This window comes from Athene noctua, chromosome 2, assembly GCF_965140245.1.
Source record: "Athene noctua chromosome 2, bAthNoc1.hap1.1, whole genome shotgun sequence".
Classification (NCBI taxonomy): Eukaryota; Metazoa; Chordata; class Aves; order Strigiformes; family Strigidae; genus Athene; species Athene noctua.
Genome location: NC_134038.1, coordinates 139,626,589 through 139,652,189, shown reverse-complemented (window position 1 = coordinate 139,652,189; position 25,601 = coordinate 139,626,589). Strand labels below are relative to the sequence as shown.

The 25,601-nt window shown below is 41.3% G+C and overlaps 2 protein-coding genes across 5 annotated transcripts; one reads left to right on the top strand and one right to left on the bottom strand.

Moving 5' to 3' along the window:
* Positions 1–1,166: 1,166 nt before the first annotated feature.
* CBX3 (chromobox 3) lies at positions 1,167–12,458 on the bottom strand. 3 transcript variants are annotated; one of them, XM_074900441.1, is made up of 6 exons: positions 12,348–12,458; positions 10,613–10,663; positions 6,638–6,780; positions 4,885–5,050; positions 3,410–3,504; positions 1,167–1,807 (listed from the first exon to the last, which is right to left on the bottom strand). In XM_074900441.1, exons 2-6 carry the CDS (start codon positions 10,634–10,636, stop codon positions 1,681–1,683), a joined length of 555 nt encoding a protein of 184 aa, XP_074756542.1. In that variant the 5' UTR covers positions 10,637–10,663; positions 12,348–12,458; the 3' UTR covers positions 1,167–1,680. The 3 variants fall into 3 exon arrangements, with proteins under 3 accessions (XP_074756542.1, XP_074756543.1, XP_074756541.1); XM_074900442.1 differs by lacking the exon at positions 10,613–10,663 and having other exon boundaries at positions 12,348–12,451; XM_074900440.1 differs by lacking the exons at positions 10,613–10,663; positions 12,348–12,458 and adding an exon at positions 8,665–10,425.
* A 103-nt stretch (positions 12,459–12,561) lies between these two features.
* On the top strand, positions 12,562–24,928 carry HNRNPA2B1 (heterogeneous nuclear ribonucleoprotein A2/B1). 2 transcript variants are annotated; one of them, XM_074900438.1, is made up of 11 exons: positions 12,562–12,754; positions 18,343–18,453; positions 19,403–19,549; positions 20,927–21,137; positions 21,462–21,563; positions 21,645–21,734; positions 22,259–22,321; positions 22,787–22,906; positions 23,181–23,303; positions 24,208–24,290; positions 24,445–24,928. In XM_074900438.1, exons 1-10 carry the CDS (start codon positions 12,725–12,727, stop codon positions 24,267–24,269), a joined length of 1,059 nt encoding a protein of 352 aa, XP_074756539.1. In that variant the 5' UTR covers positions 12,562–12,724; the 3' UTR covers positions 24,270–24,290; positions 24,445–24,928. The 2 variants fall into 2 exon arrangements, with proteins under 2 accessions (XP_074756539.1, XP_074756540.1); XM_074900439.1 differs by having other exon boundaries at positions 12,564–12,754; positions 21,645–21,725.
* Positions 24,929–25,601: the final 673 nt, after the last annotated feature.

Genomic DNA, 25,601 nt, shown 5'->3' with positions numbered 1-25,601 from the left:
CCCAAACCCAGCAATAAAATATCTTGACAAGACGAAGCAATTACACATAAAAAGGTAATTTACCATCAGCTTAGCCACTGCAGTGTCTAGCTATCTTTTACAATGACACCTGTTGATTCACAATGTAAATAGCTTTTGAAACTATGTGACAACAAATATAGTAACAATTTATGAAACAGTATCAAAAGAACATCAAGCACAGACTGAATTCCTTCATTTGCTCCTCAGCACACCATATGAGGGTTTCCAGGAATATCCATCTTTTTTTAACCTTCTAAGAAAAGACAGCTAGGCAATTTTAACTGTCTGACCTAGGACACTGACAGTAGCATATTACAGGATTTATTCTTTTAGTCAAAACTCTAAATTAAGGGGAATTCTGAAACAAGGTTGGCCATTGACATATGGAGAGGCACAACTCAGGCAAACTATGCCATGGTAGTTAAAACAGAAATAAAAGAAGGTGTGTAGAGTAAACCAAGTGAAAAGAGGAATGGCAACTGGAGAAAGAATGGAAAAAGGCAACTTTCCCCCTCCTGAGTTCCCACCCCTTACTTCTGCCCTCCTGAAGGCATTCTCCAAACAGCTCATTATAGGACTCATTTTAAAAGTTAATCTGAACTAGAAACAAAGTCTTTTGTACACGATGATGTATATGAGTCATATATGACTTAAGTATATGACAAATATCTTCATTAAGATATTACACGGAAGTATTCTTCAGGCAGTGGCCTGAAGAATAATTCTGTCCGAACCACTGCTAGTTACACTATAGTCTTGTATTAAGACCTGAAATTAAAGCAAAGACTGACACTGTCAACACATGTCAAATATTTCCTAGTAGTCCTGCAGAGGCCACTTGGTCTTGAGACCAGCAGCTATACCTAGGCAGTTGCTATCTGTGACTTAAACAAGTACCCAAAGCACATTCATTTTGCAGGCCCTTCCTCACTGAAAAAAACCCTATGCTTCAGCCATTGTTCACCACAAAGATACAAAGAATCAAAGCCTAGTATTTGTCTGGTACTGTGATTACAGAGTAGCAATGGGGTAATATTAACTAATCAATCTATGCTCAAAAAAACCCTTACAGTTAAACTGAAAGCTTAACATATCAAAAGTTCAGAAATATCATACCGCTTCAAAAGAGTCACAGCCTATCAGTATAAAGGAAGAATATAAAACTATTTTATTGACCACTGTTCACCATTATTTACAATAAAGTAAACAATATACAGTCTGATAACATTCAAATTACTACAAAGTTAGTTTTCACCTGGTCTTCTTGAGACCAAGTGATCCCAAATACTAAAAAGAATGATTCTACAGGTTTAAAGGGCTAGGTTTGCGTAAAGAAGATACATGCACATCAATAGTATAGAAGACTACAAAACATCTGTGAGTTTGTTTAGACATTCATTATGATTCTGTAATAACTATGGAAGTTTATGAATGTTTTATAAAAGCTTTTACCTAATATGGAGGAAGTAGTATCAAATGCTCTCTTGTGATAAATGGAACAAGTTGCAGAAAGCTTTTATTTACTTGCTGTTGATGCAAAACATACTACTTCAAAAAAATATCAAATTTGATTCTTGTTAGAATGTATGCTTCTCACATTGCTAATAAAACAAATTTCAGGTTTTAATATTCATATATATAAAAAAGCAATGCAAACAATTATTGTGCTTCATCTTCTGGGCATGAATGCCAAGTTAGTCGCTCTTCATAAAAAGCGATTACGATCTGAGGACACTTCACGTTAGCTTCTTTGGCCAGCACCAGATCTGCCTCATCAGAGTCTTTCCTGATGTAGAAGAGAGTGGAATTTAAGAAAATGCATATTCATCAATTCAATAAATTTAGCATCTCTTGATAGGTCATAAGTTCTGAAAAGAATGTCAGCTAGAAATCAGTTTTCAGTAAACCTTCCCCTACAGCTACCAAGAATTTCCATGCTAATGGCAAGGCTTCATAGCTGCATTTTCCTTTCCTTCCCACATTTTTTCTGTTTAAAAGAAAAATGCTATTCAAAGGGAACCATTTATACAGTTACCTATTGCAGTATGTAATGAAACAAGTAAAACTGCTAATTTTGTCTTTTAAAGCATAACCAAAACTTCGAAGTGAGACTTTTAAAAATCAATAGCATCAGTTCTTAAGAGGTGGCACTTACATCCAAATTGTATTTACTGTTTATGCAAGTAACATCCAAATTATATTTACTGTTTATTCAAGTAACTTGCTGTATTTCATACTGCTGTTTTGATACTGCCTTGGGGGTAATACACTTCGCAGCCTGATGTGCTTCACATTCCGTTTTAAAGTGTATGCTGCCTTTACAAGTCAGTTTTGTGCATACATACTCATACCTATGTTTCTTGCCTATCATCAATTATGAAAAACTAATCAACTGCATGTGAACTAAACAAAAAAAAAAGATTATTTTTGTACATTTCCTTTGTGTTTGATTTTGCCAATTAACACTATAGAAATTCAAATAGTCACAATCAGTATTTTGTAACTCTTCTAAGTTTCACATAAAATTTTTAGATAATTTGAAAAGGCAGAGGGAGAGGGAATCTTCCAGAGCACTGATCTTCAGCAGTCCAGGCACATCACATGACAAATCATTTCTCTGGAGACCACTCAGTTTGACTCCATTCAGAAAATTACACCCTTCTCACAGGCTATCACTCATTTCATCTGACCACCGTAAGAAATCTGACCCCAGCAAATGTTAATTCAAATCTCTTGTATTCTCAGCACTGGAAAAAAAATACTAGCTTTGTGCTACTTGTTCACAAGGAAAGAAGTCCTTCTGTCAACACTGTAGCTAATGAAACTGGTCTTCACCTACCCTCCCAACGACAAAAACCTCCCCCATCACTCTCCCCTCTTACTAGCCAATAACGATAAACCTCTCCTTCATATTGTTTATTCTTCTTCTCAGCCTCAGCTTCCTCCACTAATTGCTTCCAATTCCACTTCCCTGCACGCAGAACAGCTAACACTATGGTTGGTTAAATGGTTGGTTATCCAGCAGATGGCTTCTGCTTATTGAAACACGTAAAGCTGGACTTCTGCCTGCCATTGCTTCAGCAAGAAGACTACTGAGACCCAGTATTTCCATATAAATGTCAATTTTTCCTTATTTCATTAGCACTAACCTTTCAAATTTCTACTTCTGTAAATCTGAACCAATAGAGACTAAAGTTATTTGGGGTTTTGAAGGAAAAGGGATTAAGTACTAACTGATTATCAAAGCCTTGTTTTAGTAAGAATACAAGGTTAATAAGCAGACTACCAGCTTGTCTGTCTTAACCCTGAAATGAAGTTGTCTCATTAGCTTAAGTGCAACTGCCTGCCCTCCCTTAATATGGACAAGAACTGTGGATGTCAGACTTACCATTTCATGAGGAACATAAGCTCTCCACTGCTATCCGTAGCCCCAATTATCCGCTCAGGATCAAGACCCCTTGCAAACCCTCTTGGTTTATCAACCTATTAAGTAAGTTAGAAGATTGTTATCTAGTTTAAGATAAAATTCTGTTTTGGCATCAGAGCTAGGTATGTGCATTCTTGTGTTTATATACATATGTGTATATCAGAACAAAAAACCATAGCCTTACATAATTACAGAAGTAATAATTACATGTAACTGTCTGAAGATTACATTAATTTTATTTTTTAATGACTGATCTTCAGGCCGAGTCATTTAGATGCAGAGTAACAATGAAGGAATTTTACATCAATGTTTCTACCATTTATTTCTGAAAACTCAATAGATGAAACAAGTGACCTAAAACTCCTTATAGCAGATAAACAAATGAGCATTGCCAGTAAAAGTAACAAAGAGGCGAAGTAAAAATGCACTCCTAGAAGCAGGAAAAACACATCTTTTTCAGCAAAACAACAGACTTGTGTTGTCTTAAGCCAAACGTGAAACTGCACCAACTCTTCTTGGCTCACTGAGATCGCACTGGTGGTAAGGAATATCATGACTATTTCCTGCACTAGTTCCTCCAGGTTCACAATATCCTTTCTGGAGACAGTGGCCACTACTGTACCAGATGAAGACACAGAACTGATTTTATACAGAAAAAACTTAACTATTCTTTGTATTATTCACCAACTACTCCTTCTGATGCCTTCCAACTTTTTTGACAGTAATCACACATCCAACAGCTGTCTTCAGTAAACCATTGACATTGCCAACCAGTTCCATTTCAAATTGCTATTTGAAAGTTTACAGAGAAAAATGTGAACTACGTTGCACATCATTATATGCGCATTATTTTGTACTTATCCGCGCTAAATTTGTTGTGGTTTTCGTTCCTTTAAATTGCAGGAGAAACCCAGACCTTTAAGAAAAGGTAGGCTTTTTCAGTCACCCTTTTTAACTCCCTCTCCATCATCATGTCTGGTTCTAATCTAAGTAACTGCCTGGTCCTCACATTTGGTCATCTTGCCACTCACATATTTAAAATCATATACTAAACATGACAACCAAAACAGAACTTCATCTTTGTTCCATTCATGAACCTTTTGCTCTAACACAAACTGACCACTTAATATAATTTCTAAATAACTCGTAAGCAATCTTACTTCCAATTATTCAGTAAGCATCATGGGACAACACAAGAACTTTTATTTATCATGTCAATCAATCACCTTTTACCCACCATTTGGATAGTCTCATTATCCACCATGCATGATTACCCTTTTCAAACCACAGTTCCAGATGTCATGTGATTTTTACAGTTTTAAACCCATGTTTGGTCTCATTCTCAAAGTCACAACAGGATTTTGGGGGTGATAGGGATGGAGAGGTAGGGAAGAGACACAGGAAAAACAAAGCTTAGCACATGAACATATACTTACAGAATCACGCTTTTTCTTTGATTTACTATCATCAGATTCACTATCTGACAAAGATTTTCTTTTGGCACCATCTGTTTTTTCTTTACCAGCTTTCTGAGAGTTTAGAAAAGCTTCGATTAGCTCTGGACAATCTAAGTTTTCTTCAGGTTCCCATGTGTTGTCAGCACTGAAACATAAATGTGTGTATGTAAAACTAGGAAAAGAAGAAAAACAAAACTAGCCACATGGCTCACCTTAAGCAAGTTAATTTTTTGTCATTATGTAAGGTAGGTTTCTTAAACCTAAAGATGCTTATCTTGCCATCTTTAGTATCCTTTATGTACTGCACCTGATGACTGAAAGAAGTATGCTCTGCTACTGTTGAAAAACAATATTCTTAAACTGGAGATACAGAATAAGCAGCTCCATTAACTCCCATGATCTGTGTGGGATCATAGGAGTTAAAAGAAGCAATCCCTACCCTACCAAAACCTACCGGTACATTTAAACTGACTCCCTTCCCTGGTTCCTCCAAAGGCTGTCCATGCAAACAAACCATATGATATGAGCACTAAGACTTATTGAGAACAGAATGTACACAACACTTACTACAAACAGTGTAGGTATGTACGTCTAAGCTTCTATGCATGAGGAATGCTCTCAAAAGTTGTCTCTGAGCACTGACATCGACTATACCTAGAACTATCTCCCTCCTTCAGTTGACTACAAGAGGGAAAAAAGGTTCCACATCCAGAGCTGAGCACTACAAATGTTCCAGTAAGTGTGCATTTTGTTAACTAAAATGTTAAGACGTCTGTGAATGTTCCCTACAACAACTAAACACCTCATCAGTCATGCACAAATACTGCCAGTTCTACTGCACAAGCAGGATGCCTGCAAGTTATTTTCAGTTACTAAACCATATTTTTACAACTTCAAATCAGACCCTCGAATACTAAACACAGTATGTTTTGCGCAGATGCACTTACCTGAAACTACACAAGTTTCGAGTGCTAGAATGCAGAATGTTGCAATGCAATCACTTTGAGTGGTATGCAACAACAATATGACTGTGTATGTAACTACTTGTGTTCAAATGGTAGATGCATGACCCTTTTTTCAGCTAGCAAAGCAGTCTGCCAGAAAGTATCATGGGAAGGAGGGAGGAGTCACAACTATGAACCTTCTTTAACAATCAACTTTTTAAGTCCATTGTAAGGTTTTCTTGTGCTTCCATATGTCCTAGGAAAGAGACTCAAAAGATACCTTCTGGGTATGCCTGATGAAGGCAACTATGCCACAGAATTCCTTATGCAAATTCATCTAATTTGAGAGCAGTTCAGAAAAGTGTATAATAAGCAGACTATCTGCTTCAAATTCATCACTTCAGAGCTGTCTACAGTTTAAATCCTTGCAAAATCTCTTACTCAGAAGTAAAGTTCATTCCTTCACATACACAAATAGAACAACTGTTAGTCTAGCTTACCTTGATAAATACTGACAGAAGCTATATCAAAGAACAGTGCTAAAAGAACAATTGCTAAGGACTTGGTAAAAGTCTTGGAACATTTTATGTAGCACAAACACTAAGCTACATATCTTCCATTTTATTTCCATACTTGACTGCCCCACTTGAATATGCATTTATGGATGTCCTTCTCTTGAGGTTCTTTAAAATGTACCCACATCATCCAATCTCCTCTCTGCATAGTTACTTCAAATAAATGGTTACTATTTAGCATTCTATTAGAAAAAAATGATAGGTATGCCTTACTCTGTAAATCCTTTCCACTTCAAGTAGTATTCCACTTTTCCATTGACAACACGTCTGTCCAGGACTTTCTCCACAACAAATTCTTCAGGCTCTGCCTCTTCAACTTTTTTACCTTTGCCATTCTGTTTCTTTCCCATTTTGTGCTACAAAATAAATTCAGAATGACATTATTCATTCTTTTGCTTTACACAGTTAATTCACTGGCCAAACCCAACTTTGCTCAGTAAACAGCAAAGAATCATGTACTTATTCACACTAAAGCCAGCTTAGACTCCTTTTATGTTAGGGCATGTGCTCGGGTAACCTGGGCAAGAGGCTAATGTTTTGGGTTTTTTCAGTTGCTTAATGAGACACCCAACATCAGTTTTTAAAAAGGTGAAATATTTTTGTCCATATACTACTCAGTGCTTCTACTCCCCTTATAAATTTAATTCTTAGTGCTACATGCTCATAAATTTATGAAGCTTCTAACAGTTAACTCTATGCCTGCGAAAAGGCAGAGGGCAAGAAACAGCATAAAGCAGAAGTAAAGAAAAGTAATAAGGGAACTGTGAAAATGCATAAAATAGAAAAAGGATGGTACTCAAAAAAAGGTGGTTACTACCTTTTTTAAAAAAAAAAAGAGACGCTGATGGGAGCAAAGTTTATGATGTATTGCTACAATAAGCAAAATACTCAACAATAACCCATAACTATTGAACAGGATGCATGCTAGGAGCATTCCATTACTGCAGTCCCTTCTCATTCTTAGCCACGCACCAATGTAACTTACAGATGTCACAAAGGTGAAAAAATTTAAGACAGCTACACTTAAGTACAGCACTTAACACGTAAATTAAATTTTGCTAACTTAAAAAAACTTTGTAAGTGTTTTAAGTTTACATCTGATACTTGAAATAATATTCTTTAAGTTCTCAAAATAAATATTACATCCACATCATCCTCAAGGCATTCCCAGTTTAATAAGGCACAATTAAATAGTAATAGAAGGACACATTTCAGAATTTCCTTGTTTGTAATCTTAAAAGGGTTGGAACAAGCCTATCATATTGTTGTATCACATTTCTGGAGCACTAGCAGACCAAAAGAAGTTTGCTTGCCATTTTGGACTGCACCTTATAAAGGAGATTGTTAAAGTGGCAGCCATAAACTAATGGGAGTAGTATTAGGCTCCTAAAACGTACAGTCATGCAGCACCCTAAATCGAAGTGGACAGAACTAATTCCTCACTAATGCACTTCCTATGGAACAGAAAACAGACAAGCAAAAATCACGGAGCACCTCTATTTGCTTGATGGCCTTTCTCTAGTCCTCTCTAGAATTAACGTGGGTTATGTTGAGAATATAGCAAAGTAATTCTGAGACTGTCAAATTTTTAGACTTTGTAGAATTTTGTCTTAAATGTGGTGAAAGGTAAAAAAATGTATGTTACACACAAGCAAAACTGTCTTTTTGTAAAATGAAGATTTGAAAATGATTCTTTCTTTCCAAAGCCCTGTCTCTGTGCCCCTTATATTTCACAATTAATTGTTCCCTCCCTTCCCAAAATAGCTTTACTCTGGTTAGCAACCCATAAATTGAAGGTGCAAACAACAAAGAGGAGGAAAAGTTTCAAGTTTCTCCTTCAAATAGCAAGTTTCTGTACATGATTATATCTCATGTGACATTTGTTTTGATTTGGAAACATAGAAGAGAGATTATCTAAAGCAGAGTATGTATTTCCAATTAGATTTTAACTGCCTGCATATCCCAGGTGTATTTTGACCACAGCATTCATGTCTGAAAAGTGTCAACCAGCACACTGGCTTTTTTTGCCTCCACAGGAAAAATAATGTAAGACTGAAATTGAAGGAAAATAAAAAGATGAAGACATCCAACACTTCTATGAAGGCAGCTTCTTTCAAGGAATGAGAAGAGAAACAGGTAGAGATGAGGAAAATAAACAAGCAAAAAAAAAGCAGCAGAGGGGGAAAAAAAAAAAACAAACCAACAGACTCACTATACCATAGTAATAACATTATAATTACTGGTGATGAGGCAAGCAGGCTACAAGTGGGGTACATCTCCATCTGTGCTCTCCGTTGGACTAAAAGTCTTTGATTCAATGGAAGATTGTTTCCTGGTACTCTTTTCAGCTTCACTAATTCTTGTCACTTAAAGATAAATGTTTTGGATTTCTGTATCAAAGCAACACTTTTTAAAACAGATTTCTAAGACTTAAGTATCTATATAATCTTCCACAGAAGGAAACGAATGTCATGCGAGTCTGTATTTTTTTTCTTGAAGTGCAGTAAGAAATAACAAAATTGAGAGTATTTTTGGTTTAAATAGTGGGAAATTTAATTAGGTCTTGTGTGCATCAGCACTCCTTTTCAAGCCTTTCCAACCTATTATAATAATACTTGATTGCAGAGCCTGCAGAAATACTGAACCATTTGTTAAAAACCTGGACATTCTGAGGTTACACAAACCAATGTAAATCTGGGCCCACAAGTGACTGTGGTACCTGACTGAAGTTAAAGGGTACTAAATGTCAACACACTAGAGCCCTGAAGCTCCCCCTTCTCTAGGGTTGTATGTTGTAAGCTCTAAAGGGGATTTGACCACTGAATGCTCATCTGTGACTTGTTTCCCTTTCTGCATTCAGAAGTCACATATGACAGATGCAGATCTGTGGATAATCACTCTTTCTTTGAGGGGCAAGATTAAAACACTGATGTGACACTGCGGTGAAGGGTTTTAACATACAAAAGGTAACAAAATCAGAATTACGGTTTCAGAGCTATGCTATCGCTTAATACATTTGGGTTTTGCATGCAAATAGATAACGAAGCAGAATTAGTTATGGTTCCCATGGGAACCATAACTGATTTTCCTGACCTGTGCAGCAAAATTCTCAACAACATCAAAAGATTAAAAATACTGCATTCACACATTCTTTCCTCTCCCTGAAGCATCCCCTCCGCAGGCTGACTTAACTCCTCTTCCTCAAATTAGGGAAAAGCAGGCAATCAATTACTAACAGGAAGTTCAGACACTGACCTTGGTGAAATCTTTTTAAATAGTTTGTTATCATATGATATAAAGGCAGCACTCTACTGAACTTCTAAGCCAGGAGTTAATACAAGTTTTTAATATATCTTGATCTGGGCCAATCAGCAATCATTTCAGTAAATTTAAGAACAAGCCTTTTGGGTGCATTATAGATCAGTTGTTCTGCAACCCAAATTCTGAATTGTACAGATGTATTTTTGCTTACTTCCCCGCCTCCAACTCAGGTGCGCCTCATGCTATACTTTTTCAGTTCGTTCTTTCCCAAAACTATGTAACATTATTAGCTGAATGGTAATCAGCAACCAACTGCCCTTAGAAGTCTGTACTTTAATGTCAAGCAAAGCTTTACAGGACTTGAGATCCATGAATGCATCATTAAAACGGTCCAGGAGTGGTTGGCATCTGATAATCTCTGCTCCTATGAAATTCAAAGAAACTGTTATTCGTTTAAAATCATTTCAAAAGGCATCTTAACTACGCCACATCATTTTCCAATAATGTATTTTTCATCTGCAAAGACTGCCTTTTCTCAAGCAATTAAGTCTTCCCCAAATACACCAGGATAAATTAAATGAATACGTGATTTGGATTTTATTTTTTACGTATATGATGAATTACATGGTGTGCTGAAAGGAGGCTAAAAAAATCCTTAGTGTTTTCTACTGTAGGACAAAATGAAATAGTGCAGAGTCCTTTAATATTTTTTTTTCCCAACAAGTCTCTTTACAAATGGCAGATTTATTAAAGCCAAAGACAATGTCCTTTCTAGTAGCCTTACTTTCTGGATCTGAAATTTTGGTCAGAATAATGCTGGGGAGGGGAGATGTGGATGTATCTTTTTAAATGGAGATGCCAAGTTATAAGTTTGAAGAAAAATATGTTGATTAAATCCTTATATACTTTAGGTGTGCGTGAACTTACCAATGTAGTTTTATTGGAGGCCATTTTTATTGCAGACTTGCAGAGCTTTTACTAGAAAAATGCATGACAATTAAAAGGAAGTTTACATTACTCAAAGAAAGGCATCCCAATACAAGCATGGTCCTTGTTCCAACCCCCATGTATTCACTGCATATAACATTTCTAATGTGGATTAAATCCAGAACAAAAAGTAGGTTACTACTTTGTCTGGCATAACCCAGTAACGCACCATTATGCTAGCCAGGATAGACGACACTGACAAAGTGGTATATAGGGTTGAAAAAAGGTTTTTCCCAAGGCCTTCTAAGGCATAGAGATGTTTCTAGGGAAAAGGGGGAGGACCATCAGGGATGCTTATTTCCTTAAACCCAATAGAACAGGAATTCAGATTCTAGCAGTTAATCGAGATACACCTAGGTATATTAACTGCGAATCTGGTGGGGAGCAGCTACATATCTGTGGTGTCATGAGTTACCCATTACTCTTACATCATAGTAAATGCTTATAAACAGCAAATATTTATCTTAATGCAACTATAACGTTGCCTTCTGATTCTCAAGTTTGCAAGAGTTAAGGTCCTAGAGCAACATTAACTCAGCTAAGCTGTACATACTACCTATCTAACCCACGCAAATGATGTTGAACACCATCCATCCCCTTTTCCATGTCATTTCTCGGACTGGCCACCTCCTTAGGCGTGTATTTTCCCCGCCCCACTGCAAACTATAGAACTGTTAGAATTCCCCATATGCCCGGGCAAGGCAAAAGAGAAAGTCTTGCAAGGCCAGAAAACCTCCCGGACTCGGCAATCCCGCCCAATTCTCCCCTGACACGGGAGGTGGATCTTGGCAGTCCCGTAGGCGGCGGGGTAGGTGAGGCGGGAGAAGGGCCAGGGCTAGGGCCCCCGCGCGGGGGGGGCTTGTCTTGTCCCCGATTGAAAGCCAGGAGAAAGGGGAAAAGAAACAACAACAATAAGAAACACCACCCTCCCTCCCGTGCCACCCCCACCAGAAAATGCCGGCCGCCCTGCGGAGGAGGCCCGTGGAGGGAGCCTGCGCCTCGGGCCTGTGGTGGGCGCACGTGAAGCCGCCGGGGACGCCCCGGGCGAGGTAACGGGACTTCCCCGGGCGGCGCGGGGCCGGCCCGCCGCCCCACAGCGAGGGCCGGGGGAGGGGACCCCGCCGCTGCCGCCCCGGGCAGCCGCCACCGCCCGCCGGGCCCTGCGCGCCGCGCCCCCGCCGCCAGGGCCCCTTCCACGCCGCCTCCCCCACCCCACCCCGCCACGTTTCCCGCGGGCCCGGCACACACCGCCGCCGCCTCCCGGAGCTGGGACGCCCGGTGGCGGAGGCCGCCCCTCGGCAGTGGCGGGCTGGCTTTGTCTCTCGAGAGCGGCCGCCGCCGCCGTCGCACGGGTGCCGCTGCCCCCGCCCCCCGGCGCAACCCTCCTTCCCCGCGGCAAAGCCCGCTCGCTCCGGGGCCCTCCCTCCCTCCTTCTCGTGCGGGCCGGGGCCGCGGCTCCCCGGCTCCCCCCCGTTACCCCCCGCCGCCAAGGAAGCGGCGGCGTATTGATGGGGGGGGGGGGAGCGGGCGGGCGGGCTGCGTTCCCGCATCTCCCTGCGGCGGCCCGCAGGCGAGGCCCACGCCGCGGGGCGCGGAGGGAAGGGGAGCCGGGGCGGGCGTGGAAGGAGGCGGCTGGAGCGAGAGAAAAGAGGGAGAGAGAAAGAAGGATACAGACTTCAATGGTGCCCAGCCGCTCGGGTCTCCCGTCTCCTCCTCGCTCTCGCCCTGCGCGCACTGAGCAACGGCGGCAACAGCGACATCTGAGGGGGGTTGAGGCGGGGGGTGGGGGAAGGGAGGGCGGGAGGGGGTGGGGAGCGGCTGGGCGGCCGCGCGGCGCGGCGCAGGGCGGGCACGGCGGCGGCTGGCGGGGCTGGGCTGGGCTGGGCTGGCCGAGCACTGCGCGCCGGCGGCTGACGGGGCAGAGCGCACGACACCGCCTACGCGCGAGCTGCAACCTCCTACCGTCGTCGCCGCCAGCACAGGAGGGGGGCCAAGACGTCTCTCCAACGGGGGGCTAGCGCAGGACCGCGTCAGGCGTCCAAAAGAAGGAAGATGCCTCGCGGCGACAGAGAAAGCGACTGGGTGAGCCGGAGGGAGGGAGTGGGCGAGCGGGCGGGCGGGGGAGCGGGCCCGCGGTGCCCGGTAACTGCGGCCGCCATGATGGCCTCCGCCATGAGGGCGCGTTGGGCCCGAGCGGACGCCGCCCGCCGCGGAGCGAGGCTCTCAGTCGGTGCGGGAGGGCGGCCCCGGCCAGCCCCAAGAGCAGGGAGGGCGGGCGGGGAGCACCGGTGTGGGTTTGAAGCGCGTTGCGGCGTGGCTGAGGGGCCGCCTGGAGCGCGGCCATTTCCCGCGTTGCGGCGGGGAGGCCTAGTCGTTAGTGCGGGCGGCGGGGGGGCGAGGGGGTTCGGAAAGGAGGGGAGGGGGGCTCAGAAACTCTTTTAATAGCGGGGAGAGGAGTCGGAGTCAGCCGTGGGGGGCTTCGCTCCGGCTGAGCAGCCGCGGGTGAAGCCGCTCTGGCTTTCCCCGGGAGCTGGGGGAGGGGGGCGGGGGGGAAGAAGAGGGGGCGGGAAGAAAGGAGCAGCTCCAGCGCCATTTCCCTGGTGCGCGGGGCGGCAGCACTCACCCTTTGTCGCGGTGCGTGCAGGGCCGCTGGAGACAGAAAAAGGGAGAGGGGGGGAGGGAGGGAGGAAGGAAGAAGAGAGTGCCGAAGCGGGCGCTGCGCCCGACGCCGATGGTGCGGGGTAGAGCGGGGCAGGCTGCGGCGAAGTCCGCCTTCCTCCGCGGCCTCCCGGGCCCCCGCGTTGTGTCGGCGCTGGCGCCAAAATCTGGGTAGTTATGACTTCCTCTTGCCCAGGCGGAGGGGAGCCGGGGAGCCAGGCCGCCAACAACAAGAGGAGATTTCGGGGGTGTGCTTCGCTCTACTCCCGCCCGCTCCCTGCCAGTACCACAGGTGGCAACGGAGGGGGGGGGGGGGCGGCGGCGATGCGAGGCCGCCTTCGGCTAATTATAACCGCTCGCTTTGAGGTTTGAGCCTTCGGGGCAGTTCGGCAATTTCCGTGAGGAAAAAAAAAAAAAAAAAACCACACACGAAGGTGCTAATCGTGATCGGGCCTTTTCGGCTCCGTTCGGGCACGTATCACGAGTCTCTTCCGTTGTCGGAAATTGCCGAACGGGCTGGATAGTCGGGGACTGCAGCGTCTTTTTCTGCGGAAATTGCCGAGCAGGTTGCGAGCGCCATTCTTCTCTGCTTCGGCAAATTCCGGAAATTGCCGAAGCGAGTCGAATGGGCTTCCATGCCCCTTTCGGCTTTTTCCGGCGACTGTCGAAACGGATAAGCTCGACGACGACGGCTCCTTCGGCTCATTTCGGAGACAGCCATTACTAACGGAGTTGATGACTTTTTATTACGTGATAAAAACACGTAGGGGCGTTATACAGAAGTGCTGCCCCTTTGGAGATAGTTAAGCTCCAGATTCAAGCTTTTTAAAAAAAAAAAAAAAATCTTAAAAGCTCGAAGCGAGCCTGAGCTGGAGAAGGAGGGCGCTAGCACTACGCGGAGCAGAATTTCAAATTACGTAACAGTTAAGGCAGCCATTACTGACCAGTTGTACGGTACTCTCAAGCAGGAATACGTAAATCATGAAGAATATGGTACGTGAAAAGGGAGAATGCGGAGTTTGTTTTTTTTAAGGAGGGTGGTGCGTTCGGTTACGCGTGCGGAGGGAGTTTTTCTGGGTCTGGGCGTTGCGAGCGGGTTTGAGCCCTTGTCAGCGCCGGTCTGGGGTGCCGCGGGCCGGGGGCTGGATGTCTATCCGCAGAGGAAACGTTAGTGGGGAGGAAGGTTCTGGAAGGGGCGTCTGGGACTAGTGCGCAGCTGAGAGAGGAGGCGGAAGCTGTGGTAGCTGTGCATGGCGGGTGGCTAATTCTTAAATCCCTTGATGTACCCGTTAGCCTAGCTGCCGTTAAGGCGGCGCTGGAGGAGAGAGACACTTGGCTGTGGGGGGTTCGATCACTGCGCGGCCCCGGGGGCCGCCTTTGCCCTGCGAGGCGGTGACCGGCTGGGGTGGCACTGCTAGTAATGGCGGTGCCGAGGGGGAGGGGTAAAATGGCGGCTCCGAGACGCGCTGGTGCGGGAGGCTCTGAGGATCACCCGGGGGACGAGAAGGCGAGTGAGGCTGGGGGCAGGAGGGGCTGCATGGCAGCTGCAATCGTCTAGTACCGGCGGGGGAGGAAAAGAGCGCTTGCAAGCTCTTCCTGGTACCCTGGGTGTAGGTGCGCGGTAGAAGCGGTTTGCAGCACTTGGTTTCTGTTTCGCCCGAGGACCCGGGTGTTTTTGTGGGTTGTTTTTTTTTTTTTTCGTTTGTGTGTTGGGGTTTTTTTCCATCGGGGGTCAGTGCTTCCAAAAGTTTTTTCCTTCCCGCCGCATCGCTGTTCCCTGGAGGTGACGGCTGCTTCTGGGCGCCATTTTCCCCTTCCCCTGTTTTCCTGATACCCGCCACATGGCGGAGCCGGCACGGGAACCGCTTCGCTCCTGATAACGTCGGGCGGCGGGGGGGGAAAACCAGAGTTGGATTGCGAAGCCCTGTAGAACGTAATAGGGGCTAACGGGGCCCGGGGAGGGGGCGGGGAGCAGTTTCTTTCTAATTCGGGAGCAGTAAACCCAGCTTTGCTTTTCGCAGGCCTAGCCATAGTAGTTCGGAGATAGCACTTGGTGGTCTCTGCTTACCGTTTTTGTTACTCGGGTTCTTAACGCCGAGGAAGTCAGTTTGGAATATTTGTGCACGCACTATTTATATATGAAACACATTTCCTTGCTCTGATGGTGAATTTTCCAGCAAAGGTTATGCAGTTTCCAGTCCTTTGAAGTGTTGTTTTAAGCCTGTGAAGGAAAGCTTAAAGTAAACACTAATGATTCTACAGAGTTCATAAAGATTTCCCTTTACAGTCCATTCCTGCCAGGGAGCGTACTATGAAAACCTTGAAAGAGGTTATTCTTCCAGCTTTTATATTGTGGGCCTTGGCAGAGATGGGTTGTATGTGTAGGGGGTTGTTTATACCAAATGAGGCTTTTCATCAGGATTCTTGAGAGGGATGGGTGTGGTAATAATTTTTATCATGCATTTTATAGCTTCAGCATAAACTTCAGATGGTCAGAGCTGTCTGGACCCTGGTGGGACGCTAATGGTAGACTGACCAGAGTTTCTTACAACTGATACATTTAAGACAGATGATCTCTCTATGTCCAGAGGCAGTGTATGTATTAGTGGAATAACATGTTTGTGATACTTTCCCACGGTGGTTTTCATTGATGAACTAGTAGTGAATTTTGTTACTGCCCTGTCCTGACATGTGTGGTGTCAGATGGGGTTTTTTGGGTAGGGCATGTGCTGCGTAACACTTAATGCATGTTAGAATACGATGTCTAATAATTCATAAATCCATAAAGTGTGGTTTTGTTGTTGTTATTATGTTTAATGTTTATTAGTAATGTGTTGTATATGTCCTTTAAAAACCAAATGCAGTAGTTACAGCTGACATACTGTTCTTTCCCGGAGTTTTGTTGACATGTTTATAACTGTTTTCAAAGGTGAACCTAACACTGGAAAAATCCTACCTGCCTACTAAATTTGCTTGATTCTCATATATTTTGTAAGAATATAAATGTTCATTATTAGACACGTGACAGTTGGTTCTATAGGAAAAAGTGTCCTGCAGGCTTATGAAGCTGTTGCAAGTAGTCCCTAATTTTAAAGCAGCAGAATTGAAGTAATTTGAAAGGAGGATTTTTTTTTTGTGATATCGTCGCTTAAAATAATTTCTCTGCTAACTTACTCATTATAAAGAATAGTATGACTTGAAGCATGTGACATTTTAGTCCAAGTCTGATAATGCAGCATCCTTTCCTTTTTTTTTGAGATGAGGTGAAAGGAAACTTGACATAGCATGGGTTTGCTGCTTTTAAACTCTTGTGTCTAATTTTGCCTGTGTACAAAGAGAAGACAGTACTAGCTTCCTCTGTGTTAGAAGAAAAAGTACTAGATCAGGGGCAAGTTCCAACTGGTTTTAAGAGACATTTAAACTGATAGTTCTCAAATACAGTGTTTATTTTTGAGGGGAGAAAAGTTTATTTTTCTAAGGGTTAAATTCCTTTTCAGACTGCAGTATCTCAAGCTGGTAATAGGGTGATGCATTTTGAACAAAAATAGATTCAGTACCACCTACAGTAATTGTCTTCGTGTGACATGCATCTAGATACAGACCTGCCTTGGACCACCTCAGAAAACATGTTGGTCTACATGCAGATTAGATTGGCTTAATACTTTTAAAAGCATTTGTGCACTGAATAATTTGCTTATTTCCCAAATCTTATTGTTTTGTCATTGGCTGTCTAATTTTCTTTTTAGGTTTATATTAGTGTGCAGTGCATAGTTGGTTATGTTGTGTCTGTCAGTTATAGCTGACTGTGCAGGTTTTGAGTTGCTTAAAAAACAACCACCACCCTAAAGAAAGCACAAAACCAAACACCCAAGCACGTTGTCTTGGTTTTTGAAGTTAGTTAACAGTATAAAGCTGATGTAATCATTGCATTTGCATTCTCCTGTCCCTAGCAGGACAGTTATTTTTCCAAGAATATTCTGGAATCTTAAGTTTTGTGGAAGGGGACTATTTTTTAGTGCATTTCCTTAATTGTTGCCGTTTGACATATGAAATGGCAAAATGTATGATCTAGCAAAGCTGTTGTGTGTAGAAAATGACAGTTCTGATGCCTGCTTGGTGTAAAAAGTGAGCATAAAGGTATTTTTAACTAGTAGAGGTTGGAAGGTTGTCCTTCCTGCTTTGCTGTAATACTACATACAAAACAGTAAATGTAGTACCTTATTATCGGTCCTGCATTTTTTTAATGATGTACAAGTGAAGTGATAATGTCTCTGAAAGAAAAGTAATACAACAAAGTCTTGCTGAAAGCATAATTAGCAGATACATATATGAATATCTATTATTCACATTTTCATTTTAAAGGGAATCCACTTTTTTTTTTATACTGCTGCTGTTGAGGGTGGATAGGTTTACAGCTAATTCAAATGATGCAGGATCCTAGATTAATTCTACAGATGCCCCAGCTTTCATTAATTTTAATAATTGATGAGAAAATATGAATTGATGACCCATTTTAGAACATCTTTAGCCGTATCTTCATTTGGTTTTGTTCTTAATGCTTTGAGTAAATAGTATGCTAGTATTCATGTAATTTGAGCCAGAATCGTTATTAAAAATAAATGTCCTCTGGAATAGAATCAGACAGTATTAATGAATTTGTGTTATCTGTAATGAGAATTCTTGGGATTGTTTTTGTTTTCCTTTTCTTTAAAAAGCATCTCTTAAAGATCTTTGAGAGGACTGTTCTGGAAGTCTTGGAGTGTTTCCTTCTTAATATTTGGAGTAAGAGATGGGAAGAAGCACATTATTGAAATCTGAATCGTAAAAGTAAACCCATAGAATTGTATAATTTGCTTAATTTCTTGAATAGTGGAACATGTAGAAGAGCCAAGCCTAATTTTGAAAAAATCTCTTACTGAAAGTCTTCGACACTTAGAAAAATCTTACCTAATTATGCTGATGCAGAGGGGGTATTATTAATTATATTAATGTAATCTTCTGCTCTCTGACAGAGGGAAAAGGAGCAGTTCCGCAAACTGTTTATTGGTGGCTTAAGCTTTGAAACAACAGAGGAAAGCTTGAGGAGTTACTATGAGCAATGGGGAAAGCTTACAGACTGTGTGGTAAGTTTGGCATACTAACGCACAATGATGGCATAGAATGTTTAGAAATTGTAGAAGTGGGAAGTTTGTTTTCTGAAGAGCTTAATAAAAAGATGGAATGTTAAATTCTTTTAAGCATACAGTTGGTTGATTTATTCAGTCCATTGAAACTATGCACAGACTTCTCCCATACAAACTCTGGCGGTAGAGTTAGGGAGCATTTTCAGTCTGTTTCCTGTAAAATTTTGTAGATTATTTCTAACCTCTGATTTCAACAGTTTAAAGTTAACTTGGGTATGATTGGCTGAAGTGCCTGAGGGAGTGCTTAGGCAGAGCACTAACATCTGTGTGATTGGTAACCTTAGCAGAAAGCTGGTGTCTGCCAAGCAGCCTCACTAAAGCGGGAAGAGGAGGATGTCTTCCTGTGTGTTTTCACAGAATCATTTAGGTTGATAAAGACCTTTAAGATCAGTGAGTCCAGCTGTGAACCTTATGCTGCCAGGTCCACTACTAAACCATGTCCTCCCTAAGTGCCATGTGTATACATCTTTTAAATACCTCCAGAGATGGTGACTCTTGCAGAAGTTTCTCCACTCAGTTTGTTTTGGGAGCAGTAAATACATATTTTATAACACAGAGTCTCTAGTCTTCAGAAAGCTTAAAGGCAATTGTGTGGTTGATTTTTTTTTTTTTTTTTAATATAAAAAAATATAAACATATGTCACTGATATAGCAGCATTTCTGAGTTACAGTACAGTCTTGGAGGACAGCAATGGGTTGAATTTCTGTGATGCCAAGCAGTGCCGTTCGTGTACTTAAATCAGCATAGCCTGCTACTTTATTATAGTTGTGTTTCGAAATTGAATCAAGGAAAGTGCAAATTAAGTTTACATGTTTTATCCAAATGTTGTTAGTGTTAAGCTTAACATGAGACAGGTAGAAATTTTTTAAACATGTTTATTATTTTTAGGTAATGAGGGATCCTGCAAGCAAAAGATCACGGGGGTTTGGTTTTGTAACATTCTCCTCCATGGCTGAAGTCGATGCAGCCATGGCTGCAAGACCTCACACAATTGATGGAAGGGTGGTTGAGCCTAAGAGAGCTGTGGCTAGAGAGGTAAGCATGGCTTTGAAAGCAGATACTTTGTACGCTTTGAAATAGGAATCTCTGTTTTGGTTGGACAGTTATGCTTTGTTCTTGTTTGAAATTGCCTGGGTTTAAATATTAAGTTATTCTGGTTGTAGAATCCTGTCTGCAAGGGATGCAGCTGGGGTCTGAAGACATGTTGAATGCCTGTAATTATGCAAATTCCAAACTAACTCTTCTCTGTGGAATGGTTACTGTCACTAAACCTCTAAATTAATAAAGTCCTGTCAATCTCTCCTGACTCTACTCCAAGATCTTTTGGAGTATTTCTAAAAGGTATGTAACTGAAGAGACTAAAACCAGGGAATGTAGTGGGAAACTCTTTTTTTCCAGTGGTGGTGTACCAGATCAGCTTTGAACTACTCTGGGTTTAGCCCCAGGCATATTGGGTTTTAAACTTCAAGGGTGCAAATTAGGTGTGTGCACAGGAGTGCAGTGCACCTGTAAACTTTTCAGCCAGGTTACTGTGGCACAGAGTAAGGAGTCTAGGTGACATCTGTTACCACATTGTGGGAGCTCGGGGAGGATTTGCCAGTTTCAGGTTGGACCCAGGTGTTTACTGCATTTGTACTGATGAACTGGAATTGAATGAGCTGTCCCAGAAGTCAAGAAAAATGGAAAACTTAACCACTAGTACCTCTGTTAGCTATCCCAGTTTTCTTTCCATTCCCTGCAGAAAGTAGGGTTGGATAGCATTTGGAAAAAGGTAATTAAAGCAGCATACATGCATACTGTTTATACAGACAAAGCTGTTGCTTAGCTTTAAGAATAAGTCATTCTTACCTAGTGCAGTAACTTGGATATCATGCTCAAAGTGTAAAAATAACTGATGAATGTGAGGAGTTGTCTTCATATGTTGAGTAGGGGTTAAAATGCATAGCTGTGGAATTGCTGGGGTTGAAGGACCTTTGCTGTTCATAGGAGTATGGGGTTTCACTGCTGTTGGGGAAATGGGCAGAGGAAGCTGACACATCTTTAAATTATAAAAAACATGCTTTAATTCAGGTTACTGAATACTTGCATTGCTTAAAACAGTTTTCTCCAAATATGTTTAAAGTCTTCTTATTTACTTTTATGCATTTCATAGCACTTTTATCTGTATCTTTCTCAGTGCTTTCTAGGGCTTTGGCATAAAGGTCAGGAGGGAGGAAGAACCACCAAATTATCCCATGTTACTTCTCTCCCAGAACGCCCCCCAAGCAAGGTGACAGGGACAGATGTTGTAAGAGGGCTATCTTAGTGCTTGAAAAATCCTAGCTTATCAGTATTTTGTTTCTGAAATCCTGGCAAAATAGTCATTAGTGAAACTGTTTTTCTTGATGGTAATTTAAAGGATTATTTTAACAGGAATCTGGAAAACCTGGTGCTCATGTTACTGTGAAAAAACTGTTTGTTGGTGGTATTAAAGAGGACACTGAAGAGCACCATCTTCGTGACTACTTTGAGGAATATGGAAAAATCGACACTATTGAAATTATTACTGACAGACAGTCTGGTAAAAAGAGAGGGTTTGGATTTGTTACATTTGATGACCATGATCCTGTGGATAAAATTGTATGTAAGTAAGCTTCATTTCGTTCTTCAGTTGGGTGGTTATTAATCCTTGCAGTCATAATTGTGTAAAACTAAACTTAGAGATAATGGAATTAGTTATGTGCATGAGTATTTGCTACATCATAGTTTGGATGAATTGTGTGGGAACACAGATTTTAAATAAGTTCTGGCCACTTTGCTTAAAAATCGTATGTTTGAGGGGTTTTTTAATTAATGTACAACATGCATGGATTAATTGGAAATTACTTCATTTTTGGAAGCCTGATACACTGCTTGTTGTCAGCTCAGTACTTAAATGCTGATGCTTTCTTATTTGATGTGGTTACAGTGCAGAAGTATCACACCATCAATGGCCATAATGCAGAAGTAAGGAAAGCTCTCTCTAGACAGGAAATGCAGGAAGTTCAAAATTCTAGGAGTGGGAGAGGAGGTATGTACAAAGTAATGTTTAATGGTCTGTGGTTGATTCTGTGTTCACTTTCCATAATCTCACCATTTATAACTGTTACAGGGAACTTTGGTTTTGGTGATGCACGTGGAGGTGGTGGCAACTTTGGTCCAGGACCTGGCAGCAATTTCAGAGGGGGAGCCGGTAAGACAGGCATGTTTGTAGCGCTTTTTTTTTCTTTATTTATACTGTCTGTCTGGTTCTGGGTAACTTTGTAAACTACTGCTGTTTAATTTAAATGTGGATGTAGCAGTCAGAGAAGTTTTTGGGAAGAATAACTTGGAAACCTCTTCTGAGGCACATGAATGGATTAAGTGAATATTCAGGAAAGTGAAGTTGTTGTTTTGGGGGCTTTTCTTAAGGATTTTATTAAATGCTAAAACTAACCTAAAATTGATAATTCTATTCAAGAGTTTCTTCTCTGTAATTCTATGCAGCGCTTGCCTGACCTTTGTAATGGAGGCACTATGTCCAAAATTAAAACAGGGTACCTTACAAATACAAGAAAATGTAAAATGTAGAGCAATTATTGGATGTGTTTATTTCACGTATATTTTTCTAAATTCAAGTTTATTTGTGCTTAATCAGTAATCTCTGAGAGTTGGTCCTTAAGCTCATAGGGTTTGAGAATTCCGAGTACAGGTGAACTGAAATACTTCGGGTTTTTTCCTCTACAGATGGATATGGAAGTGGCCGTGGATTTGGTGATGGATATAATGGATATGGTGGAGGACCCGGAGGTTAGTTTACTGTTGTGATGATAATTTTTTTCTCATTCAGAAACACTTTCACATTTCCTTACCATTTAATTGCCAAAACCATTTGATTGGCTTTAAGAAGCACACATGGCTGTTGGCTTATGTTAAATCTTTATATGGCAAATTGTTTGATTATTTCTTGGGTAACCATGCCCTTTTATTGTCTTTAGAATAGCAGTGTTTCTTAAATTTCCTGAAAAATCAAGATTTTAATTAAGCTTTTTAATTGAGACTTTTAGGCTGTCTGACTGGTGGGTTTTGGTCACAGTTCAGTTAGGGTGGGAGTTGTTACATTCCTTTAAAAACAGTATTCATAGAAATTTCATTACAAAACTCCTACTGTTTTCTTCCCATGTAGAATTCTAAACAGAAAATACCCTCTGATTCTGTAGAATTTGGTTGCCTTCTACACTGAAAAGTTTATTTTAAAGGATTATATTGTCATAGGTGGCAACTTTGGTGGCAGTCCTGGTTACGGAGGAGGAAGAGGAGGATATGGTGGAGGAGGACCTGGATATGGCAACCAGGGTGGGGGCTATGGAGGTGGTTATGACAACTATGGAGGAGGTAACCTACTGGCTTGAAACGACCAGACATTTCAGTTGTAGATTACTGCAAGTCATTTGAGATGGGGGGGCTAAGGGGGGAGTGTGTTGTAAACATTGTCTAAGGAAGCTCTTGTTTTCCAAATAGTATGAAAAAGTAGTTCATTGCATACACTGTTGGAATACATGTGTGATTTTGTACTTATTTAAAATTCTAATAATGAGATTAACTTTGTGGGTGCTGTATGCGTATTAGCTCATCTAGGTATTTCTCCACTTTTGTATTGATAATGCAGGCAATTACGGAAGTGGAAACTATAATGATTTTGGAAATTACAACCAACAACCTTCAAATTACGGTCCAATGAAGAGTGGAAATTTTGGTGGCAGCAGGAATATGGGGGGACCATATGGTGGAGGTACTGTATATGTCCTGACGTGCCTTGGAGCCTCAGTGGGTGGGATTTAATCTTCTGAGGAGGTGGAAAGGAAGCTAGGATAGGGGGTAACTCTTTAGAACTAAAAGAGGATAGATTAAGATCAGATACAAGGAAGAAATTCTTTCCTGTGAGGGTGGTGAGACACTGGCACAGGTTGCCCAGAGAAGCTGTGGCTGCCCCCTCCCTGGCAGTGTTCAAGGCCGGGTTGGACGGGGCTTTGAGCAACCTAGGCTAGTGGAAGGTGTCCCTGCCCATGCAAGTTGTCTACAATTTCTCATCATGAGACTGCAAAGTTTGTCTCTGGGAAAATTTCTACTATTTCTTAAAAGATTAATAACAAGATACTAACTTTTCCCAGAACATTATGAAATGTTTTGTAGTTTTCAGTCTGCAAAGTTTCATATTCTTTGCTGTTGGCTCACACTATTTGTAGAGTCCAGTTAATGTTCATTAAACTTGCTTGGATTTCTCCTCCCCTCTCCCCCCTTTGTTGTAGTGTCACTTTTTTATGACACTTGCTGCTTTTTGTTGTCTGAATGTTGTTTAATTCGGCATGTAAAGCTTGTGAAATGGAATGTGAAACACTAAGCCCTTTCTTGTAAGGTTTAGCATGCAAAATAAATTCAGCCCTCACAGGCTTACAACAGTACAGTGCATCAAATTACATGTGACACTGTTGAATATTCTTCAATTTCAGCATGTAGTTCTTGTGGCAGTTCTTGAAAGTTATTTAGAGTAAGACAGTGAAATGTTAAAATTTTCATTGTATATGCCATCTCTAGAAGTAAAGCAGATGTTAATCTTCGTACAGAATCAAAAGCATTCCAAGCTTTAAGAAGTGTACTGATGTAATGTTTGTTCTGTCCTTTTTCTGCAACTGCAGGAAACTATGGTCCCGGGGGCAGTGGAGGAAGTGGTGGCTATGGAGGGAGGAGCCGTTACTGAGTTTTTGCAAGCATGTCATGGGTAAGTATGTTTTTAAGTGTTAAAATTGCAGTGATTCTTGAGAGTAGCTGCAGGAGTTAAAAGCTTTTTAGGATCGTATTATCTTTCCTTTAAAAAATGGTTAGATGAATAATTTCATAACCTATTTTTTTACTCTTTACTTCTGTTGAAACAGGCTTCACTGTATAAATAGGAGAGGATGAGAGCCCAGAGGTAACAGAACAGCTTCAGGTTATCGAAATAACAATGTTAAGGAAACACTTATCTCAGTCATGCATAAATATGCAGTGATATGGCAGAAGACACCAGAGCAGATGCAGAGAGCCATTTTGTGAATGGATTTGGATTATTTAATAACATTACCTTACTGTGGAGGAAGGATTGTAAAAATGCCTTTGAGACAGTTTCTTAGCTTTTTAATTGTTGTTTCTTTCTAGTGGTCTTTGTAAGTGTAGAAGCATTCCTTTGATAATGTTAAATTTGTAAGTTTCAGGTGACATGTGAAACCTTTTTTAAGATTTTTCTCAAAGTTTTGAAAAGCTATTAGCCAGGATCATGGTGTAATAAGACATAACGTTTTCCTTTTAAAAATTTAAGTGCGTGTGTAGAGTTAAGAAGCTGTTGTACATTTATGATTTAATAAAATAATTCTAAAGGAACTATTGTGTAATTTTAGATTTTTTTTTTAATATTGTAAAATAAGGCAAGGAGTGGGTAGCATAAGGTCCCACAAATAATATAAAGCTATTGTTGTACATGTAAAATTAAATGCTGGTCAGAAAAAAGTATGTTGTCTGTAAATGATCAGGTTTAAAATATCTAGATAACTTAAGGGATATCTCTGCAAGGAGAAACACCTTTTTAGATCTTTTAGATGCTGCTTCTTCAATGGCAAGGAAAGGAAATATCCCCAGCGAGGTACTCTTCCAGGGACACAGGTCTAGTACAAGAGAACTCTTGAAAACGTCACTAAGTTCAGCCAGTCTTAAAAAGCTGCGCTGTATTTCTGCAAAGCTTTAACTACAGTAGTTTATAAGGATGCCAACGAAGGCTGAGGGTGTAGAGCAAAATAGTTCTAAGCTTCAGTTAAACTTCTTTAGGTAAGATCTTATTTACTTTTCCTTTCTTAATGTTCCAAAACCAAGAAACTAATATTGTATGACAGTATTCTTTCAGTATAGTGATTGTTATGTAGTTTAACATAGCAATGAATTGAGTTAACAATTACCAATTGAAATTTGTGAATCCTGTTTTCTTGTATTATTAAATTTTTTACAAACAAATTTTTGTTAATTTCAGCTACTTAACATATTTTTTTCCTACTGGAATCTA

Bases quoted from the DNA above. Each gene is read 5' to 3' on its own strand.
- CBX3 (XM_074900440.1), bottom strand. From the start codon at position 8,706: ATGGAGATGTACCCCACTTGTAGCCTGCTTGCCTCATCACCA. The intron at 3,505-4,884 runs GTAAGTATATGT...CTTACTTAATAG, and splicing joins CAAAGAAAAAGCGTGATTCT to GTTGATAAACCAAGAGGGTT. The intron at 1,808-3,409 runs GTAAGTCTGACA...CTTCTACATCAG, and splicing joins CTTATGTTCCTCATGAAATG to GAAAGACTCTGATGAGGCAG.
- HNRNPA2B1 (XM_074900438.1), top strand. From the start codon at position 12,725: ATGCCTCGCGGCGACAGAGAAAGCGACTGG. The intron at 21,138-21,461 runs GTAAGTAAGCTT...ATGTGGTTACAG, and splicing joins TCCTGTGGATAAAATTGTAT to TGCAGAAGTATCACACCATC. The intron at 22,322-22,786 runs GTTAGTTTACTG...ATATTGTCATAG, and splicing joins ATATGGTGGAGGACCCGGAG to GTGGCAACTTTGGTGGCAGT.